This window comes from Nannospalax galili, unplaced genomic scaffold (assembly GCF_000622305.1).
Source record: "Nannospalax galili isolate Female #2095 unplaced genomic scaffold, S.galili_v1.0 scaffold763, whole genome shotgun sequence".
Classification (NCBI taxonomy): Eukaryota; Metazoa; Chordata; class Mammalia; order Rodentia; family Spalacidae; genus Nannospalax; species Nannospalax galili.
Window position 1 is genome coordinate 401,588 of NW_008349451.1, and position 21,680 is coordinate 423,267.

At 38.9% G+C, this 21,680-nt stretch overlaps 1 protein-coding gene across 4 annotated transcripts in view; it reads left to right on the top strand.

The window, feature by feature from the left end:
- Lin54 (lin-54 DREAM MuvB core complex component) overlaps positions 1-21,680 on the top strand; it is a 75,381-nt gene that overhangs the window by 22,792 nt on the left and 30,909 nt on the right. For all 4 annotated transcript variants that reach the window (XM_008846855.2, XM_017801612.2, XM_008846856.2 and 1 more), the window contains exons 3-4: positions 1,535-1,658; positions 7,604-7,746. In XM_008846855.2, the coding sequence (XP_008845077.1) occupies positions 1,535-1,658; positions 7,604-7,746 (267 nt within the window). The remainder of the gene's footprint in view (positions 1-1,534; positions 1,659-7,603; positions 7,747-21,680) is intronic.

Here is a 21,680-nt window from a genome sequence, read left to right on the forward strand (position 1 = left end):
ATGATTTATTTCATAGCTATTTTATTGTGACAGTAATATGTTCTGAGTATAAGAAAGTAATTTATTTTGAATGGATGATAGCATATTATTCCATTTATAATTTGAGTATATAGAATGGATCTTTAGCTGAGATCTATATCTTATGGTATATTTCTGTTATTCCTGTTGGTCATGTTTATTTGATTCATTTCCAATAATAAATATTTCAAAGACTCAGTGTTAATATCTACCAAAATGAAATTAAAATTTAATGTCCTTCACATTAAAATTTGATGATTTTTTTTATCACAGGTAAATTTCTGCTCCTTGCCAGGAGTGGTAGCTCATGCCTTTAGTCCCAGTACTTGGGAGAACTCACAGATCTCTGTAAGTTCAAGGCCAGCCTGATCTCCATAACAAGTTCCAGGCCAGCCAGGGCTACATAGTGAGACCCTGCCTCAAAAAAACTCCTTTTAGAAGCTGTTTTTTTTATATGGCAATAATTTCAGTATAAAAACACTAAGATTAAACCGGGGCCTAGTGACTCATACCTGTAATCTCAGCACTTGAGAGGCAGAGACAGGTGGACCTCTATGAGACCGAGGCTAGTCTGGTCTGCATAGCTAGCTCTAGGAAATAGCCAGGGCTGTATAATGAGACCTCATCTCAAAAACAACAAAAAACAACATCTCTTTTATATTGGTACCTCTGTCTTCCTTAACTTGTGAATTTTAGTTCAAGTCACCAGTATGACAATATTTAAATTCAGATTGGGGATAAATAAAATAGAGACAGTCTCTTCAGGGAGTTTACAGTGAACATTATTTTAGTAAATAAATTTCAGAACCTTTTCTTTTATAGATCTTTGTTCTACTAAACTTGCCTCTTTGTACCTGAGGACTTTAAATGGCTTGATTCTTCCTTTACTCCTAAAGTTGAAAATCTGCTAGGTATGGCTCATACCTGTAATCCCAGCACTTGGGAAGCTGAGGCTGGAGGATTATTGTGAGTTCAAGGCCAACCTAGACTACATAGTGAGTTACAGGCCATCCTAGGCTGCAGAATGTAAAACTCTATCTCAAAAACAAAACATAAGAGAGAGAAAGAAGAAAGAAAATGCAGTGGTAAATCTGTTGTAATGCATGCCTGCATTCTGAATCAGAGCAAGTGTGAGTATATGTACATGTACAGCGATGCTTCTTCACTCCTTCCATACTTCGTTCATGCATCTTTTTATGGTTGAATAACCTATTTGGAAAACTAATATTGTTGTTCATAGTGTTTTATTATTCAACATTAAACATTATCATCAAACTTTTATGTGTTTGGTTTGCATGTTTCATACAGATTTATAATGAGATACAGAGGTGTTATGAATAAGATCATATTTATTTTGATGAATGGCTGTATTTTAAATGTTTTATACATTAAAATGTAGATGAATTTGTTAAATGAGCTGATTTCACATGTACTACTGAGTATGAATTTTGTCTAATTTTGGTTGAATAGATGTTTTATAGAAGCAACTGGGTTCATCGTTATTTATATGTTTCAGATTGCTAAGAAGCCTCGAACACCAACCTCTGGCCCAGTAATCACGAAGCTGATCTTTGCAAAACCAATCAATAGTAAAGCAGTTACAGGACAGACAACTCAAGTGTCACCACCAGTCATCACAGGTTGTATTTCCTTATAGTTTATTAAGCTATATGTTTACCTTGCTTTTAGATTTAGAAAAGGCTATTGTGCCACCTTAAAATGTTTTAGTGCAAAAATTGTAGCTTATTTATTATTATAAAATAAAGTGGTTAATAAGAAATGTTACACTTATTAAATGAGTGCTTCAAGCAAAATGCCTTATTGAAAAATCAGTGGATTATTTACCTTAGTCTTCATAGATTTGGGTAAAAATTTACCATGTAAGTAGCAGAGGTTTGGGGCCTACAATTATACTAGCTGACATTTATTATTTAGTATGTAACTTTCTTAGCTTTTTTACATCTAGTAATTTATGTAGTTTCCTGGAGATCCTGTATAGTAGATACTAAAATAACCTACTTTGTGTGTCTGAACTAGTCACCTTTAGCATATATATCATGTATATGTACATACATATATATGTGAATATATTTATATATATTTAAAACACTGAGGGGACCAAGAACCAAACAAAGCCCTCAGGCTGATATCTTGAGGACTGTCAGTGGAAATAGGAGGCTCTAGAGGAAAGATTAGATAAGAGTTTAGATTTGGGGCTGATTCAAGAAGTAAGCTACAAGGCTTGGAATTATTGATATAAAAGGACCACCCTTCTCTGGGAGGGTGAGGTAGGGTGAGAGTGTTAACCAGAAGAAATGTCTTGAAGTAATATCCTTTACTATTGTGAGTTTGAGTTTGGTTACTGTGTTTGCAGGGGGATTTTTTTTTTTTTGCCAAACAGTTGTGATTGCAGAATGGTCTGAATGGATTTTTGTGTTTGTCAAAAGAGTTCACATTGGGGTTGTGGGTGTACTTCACTTGTTAGAAAGATTGACTGTGCCTGAGGACCTGGTATCAATTCACAGTAATGCAGAAAACAAAACCAAAAAGATTTAACATTATTAGCAAGGATTACCATCATGGATTTGATCATTCAGTGTTTGGGTTATTTATAAGATGGAATAATATTAATCACTGGCTTATAGTTGCAGAAAAAAATGCTTATAGATGTCTGGTAAGCATCACTAGAATTGTTGGCATTTAGTTTGCAGAGATAATTTCAACCTTTTTGGGGAGGAGGGGGGTGGAGAGGAGGTACAGGATTTTGTTCTGTAGCCCAGGCTGACCTTTGAACTCACAATAGTCTTCCTATCTCCACTTCCCTTTCGACTTGTTCTGTACAGCCTTTTAAAATTCATGAAAAAATCACACTTTTAAGCCACCAAAGTAGTCATCCTGTATTGAAAGTAGGTTATTATATTGATGCTAATGTTCTTTCAAAGTATTTGAGATTGGTTGTTTTGTTTCTTTATTTTTATTTATCTGTATGAGTGTTTTGGCTCCATGTATGTAAGTGCACCACATTCATGAAATGCTAACAGAGGCCAGAAGGGGGCATTAGATATCCTAGAACTAGAGTTAGCTGCCATGTGGGACCTGGAAACTGAACCCAGGTTGTCTGCAAGAGCCTCATGTTTTGACTTTTTATTTTTATTTTATTTATTTTTTTTTTTTGAGACAGGGTCTCACTATGTAACCCTGGTTGTCCTGGAGCTCACTATGTAGATCAGACTGACCTTAGACTCAAAGATCTGCCTCTGCTTCCCGAGTGCTGGGATTAAAGGTATTTGTTACCACAGCTGGCCTTTGAGCTTGTTTTTAAGTGGGGTGGGATCTTCTCATTGTAACTAATTTTTCTAAAATACAAATTTGATCTTGTCACACCCTTATTTAAAATACTCTTTGGGGCTAGAGAAATGGCTCAGCTGTTAAGCACACTTACTGCTCTTTCAGAGGACCTGGGTTTGGTTTTGGTTCCTAGCACCCACGTGGTGCCTACCAACCTTCCTTAACTTCAGGACTGTGGGATCCAATGACCTTTTCTGGCCTTCCTGAGCACTGCATGAACATGGTACACTTACATACATGCAGGCAAAATGCTCATACACATAAAATAAATAAATAAAATATTTTAAAAGGTACTGGAGAGATGGCTCAGCAGTTAAGAGCACTGGCTGCTCTTGCAGAGGACCCAGGTTCAGTTCCCAGCATCCACATGGTAGTTAACAGCCATCCATAACTCCAGTTTCAGGGGATCCAATAACCTCTTCCGATCTCTGTAGGCATTGTACATGACAGGTGCACTTACATGTATGCAGGCAATACACTCATACACATAAAATTCAATAAATAAATAAAATTTTGAAAAATATTTTTAAAAATCTGTTGCTTTATTCCTTTGATCAGAAATGAGTTCAGATGCCAATGTTGTCTTAGCTTTTAAAATATTTTATTGTTTTTATTTTTTGTGTATGAGTGTATTGCTTGCATGTATGTAAGTGCACCCATGTCATGCAATGCCTGCAGAGGTCAGAAGAAAGCATCGAGTGCCCTGGAACTATAGTTAAGACAGTTGTTAGCTGCCATGTGGGTGCGGGGAATCAAGCCCGGGTCCTCTGCAAGACCAGTGCTTTTAACTACTGAGCCATCTCTCCAGCCCCTGTCCTAGCTTTTAAGATTTAATGTATACCTTTCCATTTCTGCCTTCTCTCGGTTCCAAACATCCTTATTTAACATACCTTAAAAGATCACAAGGGAAATCATGTCCTCACAGCACTAAGGGTCTTGGCACTGTTCTTTATGGTTAACTTATCCATTTTATCTTCTGGAATCCTCATGTTGAAAGTTTCTCTGTGTTTAATGAGGCTACTTTCATCTAATTATTTTGCATGTTTCCCCATAAGGTTTGATTATGCTTACCTTTAATTAAACTTCTTTTCCTACTGGCCTTTAATTTGTTCACTAGTCACAGTCTGTTATAACACTTGGCTTCTTTGTCAGTTGTCCCTGCAGCACTTAGGTTTTTCTTGACAGTAGTTTTTGTTTTGTTTTGTTTTGTTGGTTTTTGCCATTTAGTTCTTTAAGAATTTATTTATTTTTTAAAAATTTCCCACTTAAGGAGCCAGTGAGGAGGCTCATTGGGTAAAAGCACTTCCTGCCAAGCCTGATGACTTGAGCTTGATCACAAGGATTCACATTGTGGGAGGAGAGAACCTATTCTTGAAAGTTGTCCTCTGACTTTCACATGTGTACTATAGCCCACATACTCACGTGTATTCATGTGCATGCACACACATGATAAATGATAAAATTTTCCTACTTAATGGTATAGCTCAGTGGCATTAGGTTTATTCATATTATTATGCAGTACATTGTCAGCCTCCTTCCATTTTACAAAACCTTGTGCTCATTAAATAATTACTCTCTACCCCCATCTTCATTCTTGGCAGCCACCATTCTGCTTCATGTAATTTTGACTCTGTGTGCTTATTCAAGTGAAATCATAGAACATTTTATTATCACTGGCTTGTGTCACTCATTGTAATGTCTTCAAGGTCCATCCATGTTATAATAAATAAAATATTTTTTAAAAATTAGCAATAAGGGCCAGGTGTTATGGCACATGCATTGTGTGTTGAAGTCAGAGGACAGCTGTGGGAGTTTATTCTCTTTCTACCATGTGAGTCTTGGGGATCAAAGTCAGGTTGTCAGGCTTGGTGGCAAGCTCCTTTACCCACTGAGCCATCTCACTGGCCCTAAAATGTTTTCGAAATTCATAAATTAAGGTAAAATTTGATTATCTTTGAAAAATTATGTATACTTTAACATTGTTATCAGAAAAGGAGACCGAGAAGCTGCTAGGTAATGATAATTATTTTTATATGAGGAGACAGTCCCTTTTTTCTCTTCCTCCCTTTCTTCCTTTATCTTCCTCTCTCTGTCCTTTCTATCTTTAGCTGAAGTTGCATAGCATCTAAAGGTTAGAGGGGATTTTAGAAACAATTTACCTACTTCCACTATTTCTCACATGTTTATAACAATTTCCTTCTTGCCGATCGTGGTGGCTCATGCTTTTAATCCCAGCACTTTGGAGGCAGAGGAAGGCCCAGTCTACATAGCAAGTTCCAGACCACTGGAGCTACAGGGAGACCCTGTCTCAAAAAGACGCCCCCCCCCCAAAAAAAAACACCAACAACAAAAACTTTCTTCTTTAGCCAGTAGATTTGGTTATCCCCACCCTCAGTAACTAGAATTTGTGTTGAGACAATCTTAATAGGAAATTTGAGGGGTGGATGTTGAAATAGGGTCACACTGTGCAGCTCTGACTGGCCTAGAACTTAGTGTATAGACCAGGCTGACCTCAAGCTCACAGAGATCCTGCCACTGCCTCCCTTAGTAGGAAATTTTTGTCAGAAGTTCTTTTTTCCTATTTTTTTCCTACTTGATATGGCAGACTGGTTCTGATTTTTTAACCTGACAGCCTAGGTCAGTCAGGATAATCTTGGTTTTCCTGCCAAAATAATCTCCAAATTGTTTTTCTATGTGTAGGTTTATTTGTTTTTGTTTTTGAGATAGGGTCTTCCTGTAGCCTCAGCTGGCCTGGAACTGACTGTGAAGACCAGACAGCTAAAGTCAAGTGCCTCCATGCCTGGCTTTAGCATGTCTTTCTATTCTTTTCTTGCCTGGAATGAAAATTCCTTCACCTATTGTAGTATGGTTTCCAGTTCCCTAAGTCATCCAGATACACTGGGTTTTTGCCCAGAAACAGAGTATGAAATCTGGCTAGGGTTGCTAGAAATTTTTCTTTCCCTTTTGACAGTCTAAAATTAGACAGTATCAGGTTTGTCCATATAATAACTAGGTTTTTAAATTTTTGTTTAGATTTTATTTCTTTTATGTGTGTGTGTGTGTGTGTGTGTGTGTATCTGAGCATATGCCATGTGTGTGTTTGGGGGGGGTGCCTTCAGAGGGCGTCAGATATCTTGGAGCTGGAATTACAAGTGTTTGTGAGCTGCCTGCTGTGGGTGCTGGGACCTGAACTCGGGTACTCTGGAAAAGCATCAAGTGCTCATAGTTGCTAAGCCATTGCACTAGCCCCAGTAGCTGTTTGTTTTTTTGTTTGTTTATTCATTTATCATCATTACTGTTTTTGAGACAGGGTCTCCTTATAGCCCCTGCTGGCCTGGAACTCTGTAGATTAGGCTGGCCTCTATCTCAGAGAGATCTACCTGCCTTCCTTTGCTTCCCTAGTGCTAGGATTAAAAACATATGGCACCACCTGGGTCTGATAGCTGGGTTTGTGTGTGTGTATGTGTGTGTGTGTATTTTTTTTTTTTTTTTAAGATAGGGTTTCCTTGTAATCCCCACTGGCCTGAAACTATGTAGACCAGGTTGGCCTTGATCTCACAGAGATCTGCCTGCCTCTGCCTCCTGAGTCCTAGGATTAAAGGTATGTGCCAACATGCCCAGCTCCAATAGCTAGTTTATGAGTTTTCTTTCTATTTTTGGTTTTTGAGTCTAAGTCTGGTATATCATTGGCTGGCATAGATCATGTAAAACTGAGAATGACCTTGAACTTCTGATTCTCCTGCCTCTACCTCTGCAGTAGTAACATCACCTTGCCTGGTACAGCTAGGAATAGACGTCTACCACAGCTTCCTGCATGGTAGGCAAGCATTCTACCAATTGAGCTATATCCAGCAGAACTGTAGATTTTATTTTGCCTACATGATTTAAGTTCAATAGAAGACAGCTATAGTAGAATAAAGTACAGAGTTTGGCATTTCAAGATGAATTCTCATCTTTCAGAAGTATCATACAGGTTGCTTAGTTCTCCTGTGCTTGCTTTCTGATGGATATAATTCTGTATTGCTGAGAATACTCTTAATTAAGCTGATACTATATATTTCTAATAAGCTTTGTTTTATTTCTGCCTGGGTTCATTACAGTTCTTTGGGGTCTCATTATGTGTTGAAGGTCATTTGTTAAGACATGTGTCACTAAAGTCTTTTTATGTATAGGTCATCATCACATAATGTAGTATTATTGAAAAAATTCAAACTGATGTGCTGCTTCTTATTTGCAGGTAGGGTTCTTTCACAGTCTACTCCTGGAACTCCATCAAAGACCATCACAATATCTGAAAGTGGTGTTATTGGATCAACTTTAAATTCTACAACACAAACACCAAATAAAATAGCCATCTCACCTTTGAAATCGCCAAATAAGGTAAAAAAGATATCAGCCACAAATGTCAAATATTGTGGTCGATGCCTTTAATTTATAGTCTTACTAGTCACTTCAAACACTTTAGTTTTCATATATTCCCAAGCAGGTAATAGGTACTTGGTAAATACAGGATTAATTTAGTAACCAACTTGTTTTTGTTTGGTTAGTTGCTTTTTTTCCCCCCTTGATTTGTTAGTAACCAACTTGTTTTTGTTTGGTTAGTTGCTTTTTTTCCCCCCTTGATTTGTTTGAGACTGGGTCTAGCTGGTTGTATAGCCCAGACCTTCCAAGAATTCATAATCCTTCTGCCTCTGCCTCCCAAGTACTGGGATTACAGGCATGTATGTACCACCACTGCTGATGATCAAGAATTTTTTATTTTCTTTTGTCCTGGGGATTGAATTCAGGACCTGACTCAGGCTAGGCTAGTGCTCAATCACTGAGCTAAATCCTCAACCTCAGGAAAGGATTGTTTTACCAATAAAAAAAATTACTTTCAGCACTTGATAGTAATCATTTTGCATGTTACGATGATTTTTATGACCCATATGACTATTGGTAAACATGTTTTTGTGGTTTGTTCTTTGTTTTTTGAAGCCGGGACTCCCTGTAACCCCAACTGGCCTGGAATTTGCTATGTAAACCAGGCTGGCCTCAGTCTCACAGATACCAGCCTGCCTCTGCCTCCTACGTGCTGGGATTAAAGGTGTGCACCACCATGCCCAGCTTGGTAGACTTTTTCTGTATGAAGTGCACTACGTGGTTAGTTACTCTTCAGCTATTAGTCAGCAAAATTACTCTTTGGGTAAGGTACTTATGTAGTGAATCTGTAGATATAAAACACTGGAGTAGCTTTATTTCTTTTACAGAGATTTAAGCTTTTGCTGGATAACAGAATTCAGTACTAGAAATGAATATTAGGTGTTGTTAAATAAATTATCAGTGTTTTTGAAGCTTAAATACATTTTATTCAAAGAAATTAAAAACTTTTCATGATTTGTTTTCATTTTGAGGTGGCAAGTATCTAACTCACTTTCTTAAAACATAACAGATGTTATTTTACCAGAATATGAAAAGATACAAAATTGGTATATTTTAATAGTCATTCAGGTGGAAAACAGTATTATTATTCTATTAGGTGAGATCCTGTACTCTGAAAATACATTTTCGTTTGTCTCTGCCTTCTTTCTTGATTCTTAATTTGTAACTATTCCTAAATAAAGCAACACTAAACAGTTGCCCTATTTAATATATAAATATGATGTCTCATACTGTTTATTAATGTAGGCATCTGTCTAATGTAGTATAGACTAATATAGTAACATAGTAGTAGTATAGACTACTACTATAGTATAATAATATAGTAATATAGTATAATATAAGCAGGTTTTTCTGTAATAGAATGGATTCAGCAGATAAATTTGAGTGCTTACTTTGTGTCATGTATAATGACAAGCACTGTGACTAAAACATGAATAAGATAAGGTTTTTAATTTCAAAGAGTTCAATAAGGACACTAGATGGAACCATTAAAAATTCCCCAGTAGAAAGCCAGGCTTAGTGGTGCACGCCTGTGGTCCCAGCACTTGGGAGGCAGAGGCAGGCGGATCTCTGTGAGTTCAAGGCCAGTCTGGTCTATATAGTGAGTTCCAGGACAGCTGAGGCTACAGGGAGACCCTGTCTCAAAAAGACCAAAACAAAACAAAACAAAACAAAAATTCCCCAGTAGAATTGTAATGAGTACAGGTAAACTGATGAACTCGTGTGTGTGTGTGTGTGGAGGGGGGGTTATATAAATGAGACTATTCTCTTTTTAATTTGTATTCAGGCAGGGTTTCACTGTGTAGCCCAAGCTGGCCTCAAATTCAAGGCAATTCTGCTTCAGCCTACTGAGTGCTAGGATTACAGGCATGTACCTCCATGCCTGGTTTAGAAGACTATTTTATTAAACTTAATGATGAGACTGAACTGTGAATGAGCAGAAGGGACTTTCTGGATTGAGGGTATAGAAGTGTGACTCTTTCAGGGAGCCACATTGTTTTGTGTAAGAGCGTGAGGTGCTAAGATTAGATGGAATAATTTGCTTTCCTCAGGAACTTTCTGTGGTTTCCCAGTGCCTATACAAAAGTGCTTCTCATCCTGTCTGCACATTGGAATCATGTGGGAAATTTTAATTACTGATGCATATTCTCATCCACAGTTTCTGTTTTAATCTCTCTGGAGTTTGATTTGATGTCAGGTTTTTTTAAACTATCTCTAAATGAGGGGCTGGAGAGCTGGCTCAGCAGTTAAGAGCACTGGCTGCTCTTGCAGAACACCTGGGTTTGAATCCTAGCACCCACATGGTGGCTAGCAACCGTTCATAACTCTAGTTCCAGGGGATCTGACACCCTCTTCTGTCCTCCACTGCCTGACACAGGTGCATTTAGACACATTCAGGCATAACACTTATACACATTAAAAAAAAATCTCTTAAGTGATTCAGATGGGTATTTGAGATTGAAAGAAGCTATTCTGAATAGTAGGAGATTTTTGTATTTATAAGAAAACTTTTCTTGCGTTGTGAGATGGTTTGGGAGAATATAAACCTAGATCGTTTTTTAAAAAATTTTTTATTTAGCCAGGCATGGTGGCACTTGCCTTTAATCCCAGCCCTCGGGAGGCAGAGGCAGGTGGATCTCTGTTGGCAGGAGGCCAACCTGTTCCACATAGTGACTTCCAGGCAGGCTGGGACTAGGGAGATCCTGCTCAACAAACAAACAAAAACAACAAAAAACATAAAAAATTTATTATTTTTATTTTATGTGTATGAGTGTCATCCCTGCATGTATATAAGTGTACTATATACATTCAGTGCCCTCAGAGGCTAGAAGAGGGCCTCCTTTGGAAATAGAGTTGTAAATGGTTGTTGGCTGCCATATGTGTGCTGGGAAGTAAACATGGGTCTTCTGCAAGAGCAGCCAATGTTCTTAACTGCTGAGCCATCTCTCCAGCCCCATAAACCTAGATTTTGAGAGTAATAAGTTGAGTGTCAGTTTGGGCTGCACCTGGGAGCCTCTTCAAAAACAAATGGCCAGTTAATCTCCTGCCAGACCTTACTTAATCAGAATCTAGACTAGGTTAGGTTTTAGATTTAATACTTTCATTCCAAAACATCAGATTTTGAGCTAGACAAGTAGCTATGTGACTGTCAGAAGAGTTCCACACCTGCTACCTCTACCAGTGCACTGCACTGGAGCCTGTCAGAATGAGATGAACCTTAGGCCTCTTTTATTAATGTTCTGCTTTCCTTCCTCCTCTTCCTTCTCTCCTCTGCTTTCCTTCCCTTCCCCTTTCTCTCTCTCACTCCTTTTTTTAATTGTATATTTTTATTGAACTTTTGTGTATTTCTTACCCATCTTGATACCCCTTCCCCTATCCACACCTTGTCATAGCCGCCCCCTCCCCGCCATTGAATTTCATGCATTTTGTTCAAGTTCATCCACTGGGGTCTGGTCAGCCTATCTAGTCATTCCCTTTAAGAAAATCAGCTCTCCTTCACCCAGCAATAATCAGCTGCCAATAGTTCTTTGGCTAAGATTGGGGTCTGCTGCCCATTTCCCCAGTTCTGTGCTGGGTTTTTGTCTGCTTGAGTTTGCATGGGTCTTGTGGGTACTGACACCATTGCTGTAGGTTCATATGAACAAGGTCCTAGTACTCTTAAGACACTGTTTCCATATGGTCATGCACCTCCTCCCCTGGCTCTTACAATCTTTCCACCCCCTCTTCTGCAATGGTCCTTGAGCCCGAGGTGGATTAGTTTTAATATAGGAGTCCTATTCAAGGGCCCACACCCTGCAGACTCCTTATTTTCTATGCTTTGACCATTTGCGGCCTTTTGTGTTCATTGCCCTCTGTTGCATGAGGAAATTTCATTGATAAAAGTTAAGAGATGCATTATATTCTCTACTCCTTGTTCTACTGTGTTCCATGAGCCTTAGGTTATAGATCTGTCACTTAGGGTTGAACATTTCACAGACACTTATTCTCTGTGTGTGACCAGCTGTGGAACTCTAATAGTCTCCATTGTTGCAAATGAAGCCTCTTTGATGTGTGGTAACTGGCACACCTGTCTGTAAATATAAGGATTCATATTTATCATATAGTAAGAAATTATATTTGCCTAGGGATATGACAACCTTTTGCCTAGGGATATGACAACCTTAGAGTTTTCTCTTGGATCCATGACCTCTCTAGCCATGTGTATTTGGCTATGTTTACAGTACCACACATGAGTTCCCTCCCATTGAGCAGGATTTAAGTCCAATTAGGTAACTGTTGATTACCCACAAGATAAAAGTGCCACTGCTGCCCCACTGTAGTTTGCTGTGCTGGTCATTATTGTAATCATTAGGCCTTGAAGCTGGGTTGGACCATCAAGTGATGAAAGTTGAGAGATGCATTAGTTTTTCTCCATTTAGAATGATGTTGGCTGTGGGTTTGTTATATATAGCTTTAATTATGTTAAGGTATGTTCCCCATAGTCCAGTTCCCTCTAGGACTTTTAATATAAATGTATGTTGGATTTTGTCAAAGGCCTTTTTTGCATTTGTTAACATAACAGTGTGATTTTTATCTTTGAGTCCATATATATGATTTGTGACATTTATTGACAAATATATTGAGCCATCCTTGCATCTCTGGAATAAAACTGACTTGATCATGGTAGATGATGTATGTCTGTATGCAGTTTGCAAGTATTTTGTTGAGAATTTTTGCATCCATGTTCATTAAGTATATGGGTCTAAAGATTTCTTTTCTGGTTGTGTCTTTACCTGGTTTTGGTATGGCTTCATAGAAAGTCTTTGGGAGTTCTCCCTCTGTTTCTATCTTTTTTTAAAAAATATTTATTATTTTTATTTTATGTGTATGAGTGTATTGCCTGCATGTATGTGGGTGCACCAGTGTCGTACAATGCCATGGAGGTCAGAAGAGGGCTTTGGATTCCCCTGGAACTGTAGTTAAAGACGGTTCATAGCAACCATGTAGGTGCTGGGAATTGAACCTGGGTCCTCTGCAAGAGCAGTCAATGCTCTTAACTGCTGAGCTATCTCTCCAGCCCCTGTTTCTATCTTTTTGAATAATTTAAGTAAGTATTGGTTGCAGATATTCTTTAAATGTCTGGTAGAATTCTACTGTGAATCCATCTGGGTCTGGATTTTTTTTAGTGGGGAGGTTTTATATTATTGAATCATTTTGTTGTTATGGATCTGTTTAAGCTATTGATTTCTTCTTGGTTTACGTTTGGTGGTTCCCATGAATTTAGATATTCATCCATTTCTTTTAGGTTTTCAAATTTAATAAAGTATAGATGTTTAAAGTATTCTCTTATAATGTTCTGGATCTTTTTGGTGTCGTGATGTTTCCCCTTTCATCTCTGATTTCATTGATTTGGATTTGCTCTTTCTTTTGGTTAACTAGGCTAAGTGTCTGTCTGTCTTGCTTAACTTTTCAAAGAGCCAGCTCTTAGATTCATGGATTCTTTGTATTGTTTCCTTTGTTTGTATTTCATTAATTTCTGCTCTGATTTTTGTTATTTTCGTTTTGTTTGCTGGGTTTGGGTTTCATTTGTTCTTGCCTTTCCAGAGTCTTTAGTTTCAATGTTGTCATTTATTTGTATTCTTTTCTCTTTTTTTTTCTGTCTTTTTGAGACAGGGTCTCCCTGTAGCCCCAGCTGTCCTGGAACTCACTATGTAGACCAGGCTGGCCTTGAACTCACAGAGAGCCACCTGCATCTGCCTCCCAAGTGCTGGGATTAAAGGTGTGCGCCACCATGCCCAGCTCCTATTTTTTAATGTAGGCACTTAGATCTATAATCTTCCCTCTTAGGACTGCTTTTAAAGTGTTCCAGAGGTTTTGTTGTGCTATATTGTCCTTTTTGTTGAATTCCAGGAATGTTTTATTTCTTTCTTAATTTCTTCTTTGACCCATTCATCATTCATGAGTGTGTTTAATCTCTGTGAGTTCATGTAGTTACTAGAGCTTCTTTTGCTGCTGATTTTAAGCATTATGGCCTGATAGAATGCATAGAATTGTTTCAATTTTTTTGTATTTGTTGAGGTTTGTTTTGTGCCCCAGTATGTGGTCAGTTTTTGAGAAAGTTCCATGGGGTACTGAATAGAAAGTGTATTCTTTAGTGCTTGGGTGGACTATTTGAAAGATGCCTGTTAGGTCCATTTGATGTATGGTATCATTTAATTCACATGTCTTTCTGTTTATTCTTTGTCTGGTTGACCTGTCTCATGGAGACAGTAGGGTATTGAAGTCCCCTACTGTTACTGAGTTGGGGTTAATCTGTGTCTTAAAGTCCTGTAGTGTTGTTTTTATGAAATTGGGTACAGGAGAGTTTGGTGCATATATGTCATGATTGTAATATCTTCTTGGTCAGTTGTTCCTTTGATCAGAATGAAGTGGCCCTCTTATCTCTTCTGATTAATTTTAGTTTGAAGTCTGTTTTGTCAGATACTAGAATTGCAACTCCTGCTTATTTCTTAGTGCCATTTACTTGGAATTTTTTTCCCATCCTTTCACCTTATGGTAGTGCCTGTCCTTTAAGGTGAGATGAGTTTTTTGTAGACAACAAAAATCTTTTTAAAAAGTATTTTATATATTATTTTTATTTTATGTGTATTGCCTACATGTATGCTAAGTGCACCTATGTCATGCAATGTCTGTAGAGGTCAGAAGAGGGTGTCAGAGCCCCTGGAACTGGAGTTAAGGACAGTTATTAGCTGCCATATGGGTGCTGGGAATCAAACCTGGGTCTACTGCAAAAGCAATCAATGCTCTTAACTTCTGAGCCATCTCCTCAATTTTGGATTTTGTTTCTTTTCCTTTTCGGGGGGGGAGTCTTTTTGAGACAGGATGTCCCTGTAGCCCCAGCTGGCCAGGAACTCACAGAAATCTGCCTGCCACTGCCTCAAAGTACTGGGATTAAAAGCGTGTACCACCACACCCAGCTTGGATTTTTTATTTCTTTTATAATTTTTATTTATATGTGTATGAGTGTATTGCCTGCATGTATGTGAGTGTACCCATGTCGTGCAATGCTGTAGAGGTCATGAGTGTATTGCCTGCATGTATGTGAGTGTACCCATGTCGTGCAATGCTGTAGAGGTCAGAAGAGGGCTTCGGATTCCCCTGGGACTGGAGTTAAGGATGGTTTGTAGCCACCATGTGGGTGCTGGGAATTGAACCTGGGTCCTCTGAAAGAGCAGTCAGTGCCCTTAACCACTAAGCCATCTCTCCAGCCCTGATTTTGTTTCTTAATCCATTCAACTAACCTGTGTCTTTTGACTGGGGAGTTCAGGTCATTGATATTTAAAGTTATTATTATTATTAGTAGTAGTATCATTGGTCTTTTTTGAGACAGGGTCTCCCTGTAGCCCCAGCTGGCCTGAAACTCACTATGTAGATCAGGCTGACCTAGATCTCAAACAGACCTGCCACCACGCCCAACTTAAAGTTATTATTGAAAGATATCGGCTGCCATATCTTTGTGTTTGTATCTAGCTTTGTGTTTCCACACTTATACCTTCATTTAGTTTCTTTCTGTGCCTCTTGGCATAGTAGTTCCTTTCTCCAGCTCTTTGTATGCTTCAAGTATTTTCTGAAGGGCTGGTTTGGTGGATTATGAGTTCTTTCAGCCTGTTTATGTGATGAAAATTTTTTCTTTCTCCTTTAACTATAATACATAGTTTTGCCGGGTAAATTATTCTGGACTGGCATCTATGTGATCATTTAGGTCTGGGAATACTTTGGTCCCGGCTCTTCTGGCTTTCATAGTTTGCATTGATAAGTCAGCTGTAATTCTGATGGGTTTTCCTTTATATGTGACTTGTTTTTTCTCTTGCCACTTTCAGTATTCTCTCTTTGTTCTATATGTTTAGTGTTTTTACTATGATGTGCCATGAGACGTTTCTTTTCTGGTCCTGTCTATGTGAGATTCTAAGTGCTACTTGTATTTTTGTGGGTATGTCTTTCATTAATTCTGGGAAATTTTCTTCTAAATCCTGTTGACGATCTGGTCAATACCATTTACCTGAGATTCATCTCCTTCCTCTTTGTCTATGATGCATAAATTTGGTCTTTTCATGGTGTCCCACATTTCCTGCATACTCTATTCCTGTGGTTTTTGGGGGTTTGTTTTTTACTTTTTCATAATCTTTACTTGAGCTGTCCAGTCCTTCAACTTTATTGTCCAGTCTTGATATTCTGTTTTCCATTTCAAAATTCGTTCTATCGCTGAGACCTTCTCATCATTTTAAACTGACTTATGTAGTTTTTCACTTCCTTCTTCATTTCAGCCCAAGTTTTCTTCAATATTTCTCTCTTTTGTGAGTTCAGTCAGAAGTTTATCCCTGTCTTCTTTTAATTCTTTGTGTTGTTTGTGTGTTCTTTAAATTCTTTGAATTCTTTGATCATATTTATGATTGCTCTTTTAAATTCTGTGTCCTGGGTTATCTCTAGGGGGTCATTGTAGAACTCTGCTATAGGATTGGTGGTGCTTGGTGGGAACATTATTTTGGGTTTTCATATTTTTTCCTTGTGGTTTTGGCATGTGGATTTCTTTTGTTCCTTGTGATCCTGATGTGAAACTCAAACCTTTATTTGTTGAGTTGAAGTTGGATTTCTGTTGTTGATGTATTTTTGTTGCTTTCTGATTGGTTATGAAAAGCTTCTTGGTCTAAGCTTTGGGTTTTCTCTTTTGATTTTTATATTGGAGAGACCAGATGGCTCCAGTTCAGCTACTCAGGCTGTTCAGGAGGGCGGAGTGGCCCTTGCTAGTTTAGGAGGACTTCAGAAGCCTCAGATGGGTAGTGCCAAGTTCCAAGGAGACAAGATGGGGGATGGATGTGCTGGTCCTACTAGCCATCAGGGAAGCTGAGGCCCTGAAGTTGTGGGGGGACTACAGATGGTCCCAAAGCAGGGGTTGTGCAGAGCCCAATTTGGGACGCTCACCTGGTGGAGGTGGAGTCAGGCAGGAGTCAGGGAGTCTGCAAAGGTCTGAGCCCCTACTAGCCAGCAGGGAAGCCTGGCACTGGGGCAATAGGAAAGACTGCAGATGGTCCCAAAGCAGGGGGTAAGCAGGGGACAACTGGGGAGGCTCACCCCACAGATGCTGAGTTAGGTGTGCCCAGGCAGTCTCTAAAAGTCCTCTTATTTTTTTTAAAAAATAATTATTTTTATTTTATGAGTGTCTTACCCGCATGGATGTAAATGCACCACATACATTTACTGCCCTCAGAGGCCAGAGGAGGGCATCAGATCCCTTGGAACTAGAGTTATGGATGGTTGTTAGCTGCTGTATGGCTGTGGGAACTGAACCCAGATCTCCCTGCAAGAGCAGCCAGTGCACTTAACTGCTGAGCCATCTCTCCAGCCCCTCTTCTTTTGTTTTTGAGTCCGGGTCTTACTGTGTAGCCAAGATCCTCCTTCCTCAGCCTGCCAAGTACTGCGTTCACAAGTTTGTTCCATTGTCCTATGCCCAGTTTGCTCCCCCCGCACACCTTTTAAAGTAGATAGGAGGTAGGTGGTAGGGGGCACTGTCATTTAAGAGGTCTAGCATGGATGTCATATCCCTTTCAGAGTGTAGGTGTGTTAATCACTTGTAGTTATTAACTTTGGGGCCTTGCTAAAGCAATATGTCAGCCTCACTAAAACAATATATCGAGCTGATAGAAAATATCATATGAATGCATTTCTTTTGGACTAGAGAGGGACTGTAGAAAGAATAATTGATTTGGGCAAAAAGGTGTTTTGTTCTTGGTTATATTTGTCATTGTAGTCCTCCCTAATTATCTAGAGGTGGATGCTGATTAGGAAGTTTAACAGCTTGGGAAGTTTAACAGGGGTGTTAGCTAAACTATAGATACAGATAAAACCATCTTTTTATTGGTATAAGGAGCCTTAGGTTATAAAGAGAGTGCAAAAACCAGGACTGCACCACAGAATATTGTTAGAAGATAAGGACTTAATGGAAGAGAACGAATGGTAAGAATTAATAGCAAAGAGGAGAGTGTGGAGGGAATGGTACTCCAGTAATGATACTGGGCCACAGTTTCAGATATGGAAGAATCAGTTAAGAAAAAGACTAAGAAGAGTTTTGGCTAGGCATGATGGCACATACTGGTGGTCCCAGCACTTAGGAGGCAGAGGCAGGAGGAGCTCCACAAGTTCAAGGGTTGCCAGTTTTGCTTACTGACTTCCAAAGAAGACTATTTCAGAATTGCAACAGCAGGGTGTAGAGGTACAAGCCTTTTAAGCCCAGCACTCAGTAGGTAGAGGCAGGTGGATCTCTGTGACATGAGGCCAGCCTTGTCTACATAGTGAATTCCAGGTCAGCAGTGGATAGGGAAAAGCAAACACCCCAAGCAATCAAAAAGCAAGGATTTTCTTCTTATCTTCTTGTTTCCCTTGCTAAGGGTCTGAAGGAAACTCAGTACTCCTTGTTCCTTTCCTGGTCACAGTCGTTCTGAGTGTCACCTTCTGCCTTGACTCTGTGGTAACTCTTTAATTGTTCATCCCTGGTTATATTGTGTACTACCAAAAGGCCAAGACTTCTAGATTGCCTTTCATCTCCTACATCTAATCCATACACACACAAAGACAGTTTTGTTTTGTTTGTCCCCTTTCCAACCTTCCCTCTCTTGAAATTTTCTCTCGGGGACCCCCTCTGGAATTAATCCCCTAAATTCTCAACCCTTGCACTGAATGCACCTTGTCTCTTCTTGCTCAAATGTATACCTGGTGTTCCCTTAGGATATTTCTACCCTTCAGAGTTTTAAGTGATGACTTTTTTCTCCTTCAGACCTTTATCACCAAGCCTGGGGTAGGTAATAATGCTCCGCCTTCTCATTAAAATTTCAGACCATTCTCACTCTTGTCTTCATCTTTGAGTCTATAGGTATGTCTACAGGATGTCAATGCTTTCTCAGTTCACTTGAAATTATAGTTGTCTCTCACTGCAGGACAGATTTTTTCCATTGTATTTTCTAAGTAATCGTGAATTTCATAAGTGTTTATTAGACAGGCAAACAATGCACTGAACTAATGAAAATGTTCTGCTTGGTTTACATTTCTCTTGTTTTAAATTTTATCAGGTTTTTGGGGGGGGGTTGGTCTTTTTGAGACAGGGTCTCCCTGTAGCCCCAGCTGACCTGGAACTTGCTATGTAGACCAGGCTGGCCTCGAACTCACAGAGATCCGCCTGCCTCTGCCTCCAAAGTGCTGGGATTAAAGGCGTGTGCCACCACGCCCGGCTGTCTTTTTTTTTTTTGAGACAGGGTCTCCCTGTAGCCACAGCATGTTTTGTTCTGAAATTGGGTTCTTTCCTTTTAGTATTGTTTATCACAGTGTATTTCTGTTTTGTAAGTCCAATATCTTTTAACTTGCAAAACTCTTCCATTTAATTTATATTACTAGAAACAGAATAATTACATGATAATTCCAATAAATGCATGAAATTCCTGATAATACCCAACTTCTACCTTGATTTTAAAAAAGTGAAACCCAAGTCTTGGGAGGCAGAAGTTGCATATAGGTATTCTACTCAGGGATAGACACTCTGCAGCCTCTTTATCTCTGCACGTTGACCAGTCGTGGGTCTCTGTGTTAATCACCGTCTGCTGCATGAGGAAGCTTCTCTACTGAGAATTGAGAGATGTATTAATCTAATGAATACAAAAATAAATCATTAGAAGTTGGTTTAATATTGTTATATCAGTCACTCTTTTCTTGAAGAAGACTCTAGGTAGGCTAACTAGGCTCCAGTGGATGGATCCACACCAAAGGACATTTGGGGATACAAGTTTGACTTTTAAAACACAAACACACACACACACACACACACACAAAACACACGCACATACACACTCTGGAATACATGAAATTGGGCAAGGGATAAGAGGATGTTAAGGGGGGTATAGATAGTGGGGGATCTAAATATGATCAAAATGTATGAAATTTGCAAAAATTGAATTTTAAAGAATGTTAAAAAAGAATTGAAACTACAGTAAGACACTCATAATTTGAAAAGGGAAAAAATACATCAGATTCATGTGTTAGTGTAATATTCAATGAGTATACCTACTTTCAATATTTGTTCAGTTCTGCAGATCTAAGTTAATGCATAACAAGAAATAAAGGGGGTTGGGTATGTTGGCACATGCCTTTAATTGAAGGAACTCTGGAGGCAGAAACAGGTGGGTTCAAGTCTAGTGTAGTCTACAGATCTCTGTGTTCAAGTCTAACCTAGTCTACATATGGAGTTACAGGCAGCCAGGACTACATAGTGAGACCCTCCCTGCCGAGAGAGAGCGAGAACGAGAGCCAGAGAGAGAGAGAGGGAGGGAGGGAGGGAGGGAGATTCTAATGAATATGAAAGTGATCACAGTTCACATTTACATTATTATGTACATATAAAATTTTTTAAGCTACAGTTGAACTATTAGAATTAAGGTTTAGATTTAGCAAGAGGAGTGGATAAAATGGCCAGTATAAAATCTATTTCTTTCTGGGCTGGGATGTATATAGCCCAGTTGGTAGAATGCTTGCCTAGCATGCATGATACCCCAGATTCAATCTCCAGCAATGTATAAAACTAAGCATGGTAACACTTGTCTGTAATCCCAACACTAGGGAGGTGGAGGCAGGTGGACCAGAAGTTCAAGGTAAACCTCAGCCTCAGTTTAAAGCCAGCCTGGGATATATGTATTTTTTTTAAGAGAGAGAGAGAGGGAGAGAGAGAGTCTTGTCTGTCTACCTATCTATATCTATGTATATATAGTACATTTTAAAATATTTTATTTATTTTGATACTGGAAATTGAGCCAAGGACCTCACACATCCCAAGCCCATGTTTTGCCACTGAACTGTACTCTCCAGCCTTGTTTCAGCAGTGTTTTATCATTTTTAGTATAAGCTCTTTTTGCCTTTCTGGTTAAATTTATGCTAGATATTGTGACTTTTTGTTTTATTTGTTTACGTGATTGTTTGGGTGACTATTGTATATGTAATTGCTTTCTGGATTTCTGTTTCAGTTTGCCTCTGTTGACGTGTAGCAGTGCCACTGACATAACGACTTTTCTGAAACTGTTGAATTTGTCCATTGGTTTTAGTAGTGTTTTGGTAGAGCCTTTGCTGTTTTCTGTGTGTAAGATCATGTCATCTACAAATAGTGACAATTTGATTTCCTCTTTCCAATGTGGATGCCATTTCTTTCCCTTTCCTGATTATTCTCTCTAGGATTGCCAGTACCATGTTGAGCAAAAATAGTGGACATGACCTTTTTTGTTGTTGTTTCAGTTTTTGTTGATGGTGGTGTTTTGTTTTGTTTTGGTTTTGGTTTTGTTTTTTTGAGACAAGGTCTCCTTGTAGCCCCAACTAGCCCGGCCTAATTTATTGGGAGCTTTTATAGCAAAGAGTTAGTGAGCTCTATAAAATAAAAGTTTTTCTGAGTCTGTTGAGATGATCTTACGGTTTTATCTTCATTCTGTCAATGTGTTCAATTACGTTTATTGATTCGTAGATGTTGAACTATGCTTATCTCCCTGGATTGAAATCCCATTTGGTCATGATAAATATTTTGTTGTTATTTTTGCTATTTTTTGAGATAGGATCTCAGTTTGTAATTCAGGCAGTTTTAGAGTTTACTGTGTAACCCAGGTTAGCCTCAAACTCATGGCAGTCCTCTTCCCTCAACATCTCCAGTACTGTAAATAATGTTTTAAGTTGTTGTTTTGTGATGCTGGGAATCTAACTTAGAGCTTCATACATGCCAAACAAACACTGTCAGTGATCTGTGCCCCTAGCTCAGTTTGCTGGTATTTGGTTGAGGAATTTTTTTTTTTCCGGTCTTTTTGAGACAGGGTCTCCTTGTAGCCCCCGCTGGCCTG